The 10,000-nt window shown below is 43.7% G+C and overlaps 1 protein-coding gene across 1 annotated transcript in view; it reads right to left on the bottom strand.

Annotated features, from left to right (window-relative positions):
- pou6f2 (POU class 6 homeobox 2) overlaps positions 1-10,000 on the bottom strand; it is a 123,098-nt gene that overhangs the window by 65,729 nt on the left and 47,369 nt on the right. The window contains exon 4 of the mRNA XM_063206290.1: positions 7,213-7,553. Coding sequence (XP_063062360.1) covers positions 7,213-7,553 — 341 coding nt within the window. The remainder of the gene's footprint in view (positions 1-7,212; positions 7,554-10,000) is intronic.

The raw sequence follows: 10,000 nt of genomic DNA on the forward strand, positions 1-10,000 counted from the left end.
CTGCGCTCGGTAATCAGGCCATTATCACACTTAAGCAAATTTCATAATCTGCCCCGTCTGTTTGTCACTACAGCGCAGTGCGCGCTTGCTGTTGCTGTGCTGCCTGGCGCTGACAGGCTGCCTAGCTTTCGCCTCCTCTCTCTCTCTATTTCTCTGTCTCTCTTTTTCTTTCTGTCACTTTTTCTCCATACCACCGCTCCCTTTCTCTTAACCATATTCTTTCTCTCCGTCTGTCTCTCTTTTTTCCTCTCTATAATTCTCTGTGAAATTTCTCTGAGAATGTTCCTGTATCTCTCTTTCCATCTCCTCCATCCCCTCCCTCATTTGCTCTTTTTCATTTTATCGCTATTTCTCCCTCTCTCTCTCTCTCTCTCTTAAAAAAGCTCCTGTCTCTCTCTCCATCTCTCCTTTATTTCTGTCTTTCACTTTCCCCCCCACTCACTCCCTCCCTCCCAAACTATAAGACTTGCAAGTTGACTTCTTCCTTTTCACAGTCAGAATCCTGTGGGATGTGATGTGAACGGCCTTTAGTCTAACGGCACTGTGGCGCCTGCAATTAATGTTGACATCGCCGTCTGTGCCGTTACACTATTCATCGGAGTTACTTTTGGTGGTGTCAATGGTACTGCTTCTGTCTGTCACCCTGCTCCTGGATACAAGGCCATGTCACAGGGAAGCAGCCGAGAGATGAATAGTCAATAATGACCACCCTTCAAAGTGCCTCAAAGTGCAGTACAGTACAGTACAGTCATTCCACTGCTAGAAAAACAGTGTTTTGGCAAATGACACCACAACCCCTTACCGTAATGTAGTACTGTATAATACTGTATTGATACACTCTCTCTCTCTTTCTCTCTTTCTCTCTCTCGCTCTCTCACACACACACACACACACACACACACACACACACACACACACACACACACACACACACACACACACACACACACACACACACACACACACACACACACACACACACACACACACACACACACACACACACACACACACACACACACACAAGTATAGTATAGTGAAGGAACCTATAGACATGGTATGGCAGTGATGGTACACATCCCCCCCCAAACAAAACAAAACACAACAACAAATACCACTTCACTACATCTCCCATGATGCCCTGGGGGGGTTGTATCTCATAATTAGTATGTGAGCAGGAAGTCAGACAAGGCAGCAATACAAGTGTTGAAGAGGACCCACTCATAGCCTATGCTGCTAGCCACGATGAGAGGAGGATACAGGTCGGTGCTGTCAGGTGTCAGGACAGGAGGGGCCTCCATCCTAAAGCCTCCGGGACTCTGGGGAGGATAATGGGGAGGTCTGACTTGCCCTCCCTTTGGAAAACGACAAACAGGGGTCCGCAAGAAGAGGAGGAGATGAGAGGGATGAGAGAGAGAGAGAGAGAGAGAGAGAGATGTGTGTGTGTGTGTGTGTGTGTGTGTGTGTGTGTGTGTGTGTGTGTGTGTGTGTGTGTGTGTGTGTGTGTGTGTGTGTGTGTGTGTGTGTGTGTGTGTGTGTGTGTGTGTGTGTGTGTGTGTGCAGATGTGCATGTGTGTGTGTCAAAAATGTACCGTATGGTGTGATGAGCACAGACTGTCCGCTCACACGTGTCTTGAATTCCCAGAACGTTTTCAACACATTGGTCCAACTCTGCCCCCAAGGAACATCACCATAACACTAGCGAATGCAGCGAGTTCCTTTGATAAGACCACAGAAGGCCAATTATGGGCATCAGGCCCTTTAAACCTACACCTGTATATCCACCTGCCCAGCTCTGGGGAGGCAGTCACTGTCCCACACCTCCAGACAGTTATCCTCACAGGCCAACTGGATTTTTAAGGAATTATGTGGAAGTTATCTCTGTGGAATAGGGACTTGCATGTACAGTATAGTTTTGGATGTTAGGCATAGAGATATCTTGTTATTACCTCCGCCAAGGAGGTTATGTTATCGGTCGCGTTGGTTTGTCTGTCTGTCTGTCTGTCTGTCTGTCTGCTTGTCTGCCTGTTTGTCTGTCTGTCTGTCTGCTTGTCTGCCTGTTTGTCTGTTTGTTTGTGTGCAGGATAACTCTAAAACACATCAATGGATTTGGATGAAACTTTGTGGAGTTGTTGGAAATTATCAAAGGAACAAGTGATTACATTTTTGTGGTGATCCGGATCACGAACCGGAACCAGGATTTTTAAAAAGGATTCTTCACCATTGCTAGCCTACAAATCCAGATGGCCTTAGTGACCGCAAATTGAATTCCGGGACGGGCGAATTTTGACATTACAGTTTTTAACTCCACAAAAAGAAGGCAGAAAAATAGGATGTAACATAGTGAAATGCTCTACCAAACAGCTTCATTGGCAGAGGTCGGCACTCCCTGAGTGCATTTCTAGTTAAGTAATGCAATGGCCACTGTGTGAGTTAGACTATCACTGATAATGCCAGTCAACACAGGACCAGCCGGGAACTATAAAGGTGTAGCAGCATTCCGCCTGTAAAATGCTGCAATGGTCCTTGAAAAGACTTTACTACCATAGTACTACACGACTACGACATTACACAGTGCCTTGCGTATTACAGGATGGTCAGTGGCATTCTGATAACAGAACATTCACAACAGGGGACAATGTATTAACAGAGTTTAGAACAGAGGAAAAGATGTATGGATGCCCACTATGCAGTGAAACATTTTAGATTATTTCTCTATCGCTGAGGAAAAATTCCTGTACGTTACATGGCCCCTGTGTCACTTCAGTTTCAGAGTTTTAATTTGAAAAACACCATAGCTGATCTTAGACTCAAAGACTGTAAAGTAGAGTCTTGTCCTGCGCTGCCTTTTCTCTTTCTATATTTTTGTATTTAATCCTCATTTTGCTGGCACCTCACATAAAACAACTATTCCTGGGTGTTAACGTTTTGACCTCTAGTGCTTTATTGTGTCTCACTGTGAGTGTTGGCACCGAAGAGAAAGAGATGAGAGAATGATACAGATAGAGAGAGAGAGAGAGAGAGAGAGAGAGAGAGAGAGAGAGAGAGACAGACAGATAGAGAGAGACCGAGAGAGAGCGACAGAGAGAGACAGAGACAGACAGAGACAGACAGAGACAGAGAGAGAGAGACGGATCCTTTGCCCGTGCCAGCCCTTGTGGTGGCATCATCACATCCTTGCTGTTATCCTCCATCAGACAGTACAGTACAGTAACCCTATCCATCCAGCGGCACCACATAGACCTCTTTCACAGACACTCAACAAGACACTCTGCCATTAACCCATTTTGTCCTGGAGCAACATAGTACATGCTGCATTCAGGTTCTTTAAATATGAGCTGTTTTACTAAAAATGTGGGTATGTAGAGCTGAATGAACACATTCTGAGGCAAAATGAGGGTCCTTTTAAATGCAACTAATTTCATGCTTTTATGTGCTTCGGAGGCTGAAATATTTAGGTTTTAATAGGCAGAGGGCACCCTTTCCCAAAAAGGGCTTCGGCTTAAATGGGTTAATAGAGAAAATATCTGCATGTAATGTGACAGGGTGGCGAGGGTGAGATAATGGGTAAATATGAGCAGTACACGTTATTGGTAAACACTTTATGCACTTATTTTCTTAGTCTGTGTGTATGTAATGACTAAATGAATGACTGAAAGAATGAGTGAATGAATGAATGAGTGAATGAATGAATGAATGAATGAATGAATGAATGAATGAATGAATGAATGAATGAATGAAAAGATGAACAAACAATGGATAAAAATGTATATTATTTATGAATGAATGAGTGAAAAGCTAAATGACTTAATGAATGATGAAGGGATGTGATGCATAAATGAAAGAATTAATAAAGGTAAAAGGATCTTCCTCTACAGAATCCTTAGATTTTGTTCTATTTTGTTCAAGTGGAACTGAGTGATGATATATGACAGACGCCAGGAGCACTTTCGGAAATAACCCAAGTATTATGACATTATTTCAAGACATTTATTAAAAATCTGCCCCAAATAACTACGGAAAAACATAAACATGCACGGATGCCTGTCCACGTTCATTTGCAACCACACACTCTGAAAACAAGACTGGTGTCCGGAATGAGGAGGGCTTAAGCCCTTAGTGCAGAGGCTATGTTATAACCTTACTGTCACCAAAATTGTAATGGCTATGTCTTTATCTGTTACTTATGGCTCTCAGTAATATCATAGCAATGTTGTTATAATGTAGTTGAGTATTTTCAGCAAACAGTGAATAGGCCCGCCGGCGACCCCATCTGCACTAAGAGGCTATGGTGATACTGTACTTTATTGTTCCTATTTCATCAATTCAACACGGTGTCACAATAATGTTACTGAAGTATTGGTGTTGGTGTCAGTATTGGTATTAATGTTGTATTGGTGATACTGTAAGTCGATAACGTTGCATAGTTAGAAGGAAAGTCACCGGAGCATCTCCGACGTGGAAGACTAATTTGTGCTTATGTTTAGAGAAATATATAAAGACATTAACATTCCACATCCGAGACGAGATGTTCTTGTGACCTCTCTTTTGTGACTTGTCTTCTCACTTTTCCCACTTCTCCTTTCCCATGACACACCGGACAATGAAGAACAGGAGTGCAGTGGATACCTCACTTTTCTCCATCACATTTCATGCTGTTATACTGTATGTAGATAGTGATAGACTATAAAAGGAACCATAAAATCAAAGTGTTTGTGTGGGTAGTGTTACAGTATATTCCTGGTATAGCTTCCTGCAGACATGGCCAGTGGCTCGTACTCTATAGGGGTTGCTGTTGGTGGTGGTGCTGGTGGGGGGTGGATATGGATGGGGACGAGGACGAGGACGAGGAGGCTTGCCATAATGTGTTGGTTGGGTCTGGCGGGGGCCGTGACAGGTCTTAGGCCTGGGGACCACGGCAGCTAAATAAATGGCCCCCGACTCATTTCAGCCATAAAGGAGGACGCAGCGCAAACCAATAAGGAGCCTGACGCTGATGAATGTGGCCCAGACCCAGGAGGCGACACAGGCCTCTCCTCTCCTTTCCTCTCCTCCCTACTCTCCTCCTCTTTTCCTCCTCTCATCCTCCACTCCTCCCCAGAGATGAGAGCAGGGGGGGATATATATGAAATAAGAGGACCGGCTATTAGTGGCCAGCCAAGACAGCTGGATGGACAGAGGCGGAGGGAGATGGATAGATAGACAAATCCAACAAAAAGAATGAAAAGGGAAGAAAGAAATACGGAAAATAAAGGAAAGAACGGAAAGATATGACTGAAGGACAAGAGAAAGAAAGAAAGAAAGAAAGAAAGAAAGACATTCCAACTTGACGTCTTGCCTTACTAATTACTCTATTGGTGCGCTAAAATTGACCACTAATACGTAGCTGTTTTTCGTTTTCATTTCATCGATTCAAATACTTTTATTCCTGTTACTAATGGTAACATGCATTCAGTCCCAATAAATCCACCCTACTATAGGCTACTAGTATGTGCTAAACCCATCAGATGATACTTTGATATAAATTTGCTGCAAACTGGACTTTATTGTTAATGCCAATTCTGATCTCTCTGTTAAAGTGGGGGGTAAGTCAATATCTCTCACACTGCGGGTGTATGACACCACTTCACTTCAAATCCCCCTGAGAGGGCTGAAACTTCAGGGCAATATGAGTTCTCGAGACAAAAAAAAGCTGTCAATACCTGATTATCATAAAGTTGATCCTAATCAGTTTTTGCACCGAAACATCATATCTCAAAATCTGATCAGGCCAGCGTTCATTTTCAGTAATAGTGCCTGGGCTATTGCTGTGGTAGGCAGGAGGCTGGATATATAAAAGGGCTGAACGATAAATTCTCAATTTTTTTTTATGGCGTTCTCATGGACAATTCTCTGAGCAGCAGCAAACCCTCCTACTCCAGGAACAATATTTGTAATATCCAAGATTTCCCCAGACAAATTCAATCACGCAATTGAATTACTGTCCCATTCTCTAACATTCAAGCCAGACCACGTACGTCTCCTGGCTACCCAGAATGCCACTGACGCACTGTGAATAATGCAGGAGAAATTAAGTGAAAGAACATTTTATTTAGGGGAGATTATATTTTATTTGCTTTCAATTTACTTGCTTGACAGCAGGACTCTCTCTCTCTATGGTCTCCGCCTACCGGCTCCGTTAAAGGAGGCATACAATGCTGTAAAAGCTGAGCCATGGCTTTGTGCGTTTAGGGGCCACATGAACTGAAGCTTCAGGACTTTTACTTTGTAGACTATTCCAGAGTTCTACTTCTAGAATGTTATTTTACTAAATGAGTTTTCATTAAAGACGGACAAGAAAGCAGTTAAATCACAATTTCTGTTAGTATCCAACATGAAATCTCTGTCCTAACGCAGTGTGGATATCAATAGAAAGATGAAAACGATGAGATGAGGGGAAAAAACCCAAATAAGCACACACACAAAGATGAATGTTTGTGAGACTGAATTGTTTGTGCTGAATTGTGAAATGCACTGTGAGACATTAGATACAGTGATTTCATCATTTTATCCGTTCTGTGCAATATCACTGTATCACTATTGTACCAACTGCCATTCATCCAGGTCATGTTAGTTAAGTGTTGAGAGCTCAGTTGCAAACAAGCATTTTAAGCTCCAAAAAGTAGTCCAGTACAGCTTACAAGTAAACTATCTTGCATATTATGGACATCTTTCTACCCATGTAAAAGTTGTATGCTGGGAATGTACCCTTCATTCTTAACTGCTCAAAAGGCTTTGGCTAGCCTCGGTTAAGAGATAAAGAGCAGGGGGTCAGGATTTGGCTGGTTAGCTTGATAGATTAGCAAGGCACTTCCTTGTCGCCATTTTCACAAATTCGCTCATTTCCGATACCACTTCGCTCATGATGATTGGTGGGTGTGCGAGTTTAGTCTTGGGCACACAGACCTATATAGGTCTGTGGTTGGGCACCTTATAATACCTCCATGCATCCAATGCCGTCTTCCATATAGCTTTCTGGTCAACTTTACTTCAGTCAGTAACGTGGCACGTAATTGGCTGAGTAAACTGGGGTCGAAAATTAGCTCCATGAAACACCATTTTGGAAGCTGAAAAATGTGTTAAATTTTAGCTGAATTCACTAGCCTAACATGTCCCATTGTTCACTGTCTCCAGGTCTTATACTACCTCCATGGTAAAGAGAGTTGGACTTACCGACAGTGGCATGGGCGGGGTGACGGGTGAGGGCAGGCTGCGCGCGGGCGATTGGTTCTGTTGCCTGTGGGGCGGGGACTGCGAGGCCTGTCCCGAGCCCAGATTGGAGGAGGCTGAGGAGGAGGAGGAGCCAGAGGAGGCGGATGAGGGCTGCTGTTGGCTGGCGGGGCTCAGCGGGTGGTGCGAGGCCATGTGATTGGATGTCTGAAGATGGGTCTGGCTGTGAGAGTGCTGTGATTGGCTCTGCTGCTGCTGTTGCTGCTGCTGCTGCTGGTGGTGATGCTGCTGCAGTTGCTGAAGCTGCTGAAGATGCTGAAGCTGTGAGTTCAGGGATGAGGTAGCTGAGGTAGAGAGAGAGAGAGAGAGAGAGAGAGAGAGAGAGAGAGAGAGAGAGAGAGAGAGAGAGAGAGAGAGAGAGAGAGAGAGAGAGACAGAGAGACAGAGAGACAGATGGACACATTGTTAGAGTTCTATCAGGGACATTGCTCAAAATCTTTCAACAAGCAATCCACCTTAGAATGTACCTGTGCCACCACAAAGTACAGGCACAAACACAGAGACATACTGTATTTTTAAACAGGTTCAGTTTCACTTACACAGTTAATTGTATCAACCAAGAAGCTGTCCATGTCAAATTGTCACAAAAAGGTTATTCTCCTCACATACTATACACATCCAGTCTCCTTTAATAGAAACTCTTGTAGATGTTAGCTTACAACCTCAGAGCAAGTAGGGGTGAAGGGGCACTGTTCTTGTTCAGCAAAGCCACACATTCAAAAGCTGTAGAGTTGTGCGGTATACATTGGTTTTGCCCTCCTCTGAGGGTCCATGTTTCTTTTTTTTCAATTCACCATGCTCTTCTCTCTCTCTATCTCTCTCTCTCTCTCTCTCTCTCTCTTTCATATGCCCTTCTACATCTGAAGGACGTAACCTTGCCTCCATTTGGAAGGCACTCTGCTCGGTGTGTGCATTTAAGCTCCGCAGTATTGCAGTGAGGGGCATTGAGGGGCATTAGTGCGCCATGCATTGCACTCATACGTAAGTATTGTGTCACAACAAGAAGTCTATATGGAATATCGCTACAGCAGTAACCCTGTGAGGTCACTATCACAATGCTGTGAAGGTGTAACTTGGTTCTCGCCCAGGTGAATGTGGTTCTGCCTTCACTCCACACACACTCATCTGGATCAATCGCTGTGTGGATTCGCTGTCTGAAGGCGTGGCTTTATCAAAAATTCTTGCACGTGACTGGATAAACCACTTGTCTGTCATTCTTAATTACTGCAAGTGTTGCATCAACCACCAGTTTGCCAGTATCGGAGACATCTAACTTTCATCATTGGATAGGCTATGCAGTGCAGTTTCATATTAAGTATGATATGCGCAGTGTTTCTCAACCTTTTTTTAGGCGAGGCACCCTTTCAATTCATGAAAAATTTCAAGGCACCCCAAACCAACAAGCCGTAGCATGGCATCGCATCCAATACCACACAAGCTTAGAAAAGTAACACATTTGGAGACGTCACACGACCTACGCTCGAAGTTGCAGCTGACTGAGGCGACCTATATTTACTTTATTGTGCGTAAATGGCAGATGAAAGATTCCAATGACTAGCATTAACTTATCAATTTAGACAAATATGTATTATATTACATAATTCATTTATCAGCCACGGTTCCACGGCACCCCTGAGGGGAGCACGCGGCACCCCTGTTGAGAAACACGGTGATATGGCACCCTGCTAAATAAATAGTTTATGCTTTGCAAAACAACGTTAGAAATTATATTTGAAATACAAAATTGTTCTTTCAGGGGACCTTGGCAAGGTGGGATTTGTTGGTGGCTACAGGTACCTTAACTAAACAGTGCTTTGGGAAACAGTGAATTTAAAAAAATGATCACTTTGATGGTCCCTGGTGTCAGCATGCCCATGTTTGGATATTTAAAGAATGTTAATGGCAAAGCTAAGGTATGCATGAAACTCTAAGCTCTATCTTTACTCTTAACGCCATTGAGTGGAAAGTGCTCAGAATAGAGAAAACTTTGTCAGCCAACCACTCACGCTGCTCTCCTCTCCTACGTCTCGCCTTTGCCAGTAAATGAGAAGGGCCATCCAGGAAAGGGTAAGGCCATGTATTCTGTTGGTTAACCTTGTGGCTTAAAAAATAAATGTGCGTGGCTGGGATGCTGTGCACACTGCCAGCCCGCCGTGAGGAATGGACTCAGCAAATACCGTAACTTGTCCCTTACCGTAACTTGTAACTTGAAAAGACATACAGCAACACCATGACATGCTTACTAAGCTGTGTCTGTGACTGTGTGTGTGTGTGTGTGTGTGTGTGTGTGTGTGTGTGTGTGTGTGTGTGTGTGTGTGTGTGTGTGTGTGTGTGTGTGTGTGTGTGTGTGTGTGTGTGTGTGTGTGTGTGTGTGTGTGTGTGTGTGTGTGTGTGTGTGTTTGTGTGTGTGTGTGAGTGTGTGAGTGTGTGTGAGAGAGAGAGTGTGTGTGTGATTGCGTGTACTGTACTGTATCTCTGTGGTGGCAATTGTTGTCGTGTTTCAATTGACATACACTTTGTCCTTTATATAGGCTACAAAATGGAAAAAAATGGATGTCTTTTCTTCATCGAGGTTAACCTTCAAACCTCTTTGAATAGTGAAGCGAATGAAAAACGATTCTCGGTACAGACAGTCCATCAAACACAGGTGCTTAAAACTGAGGTGTTTGAGGACTTTTATTTACAAAGAGAAATGTGTTAGTCACTGAATATTTGTTACACTAGGCTGCCA

Source organism: Engraulis encrasicolus, chromosome 9, assembly GCF_034702125.1.
Source record: "Engraulis encrasicolus isolate BLACKSEA-1 chromosome 9, IST_EnEncr_1.0, whole genome shotgun sequence".
Lineage (NCBI taxonomy): Eukaryota > Metazoa > Chordata > Actinopteri > Clupeiformes > Engraulidae > Engraulis > Engraulis encrasicolus.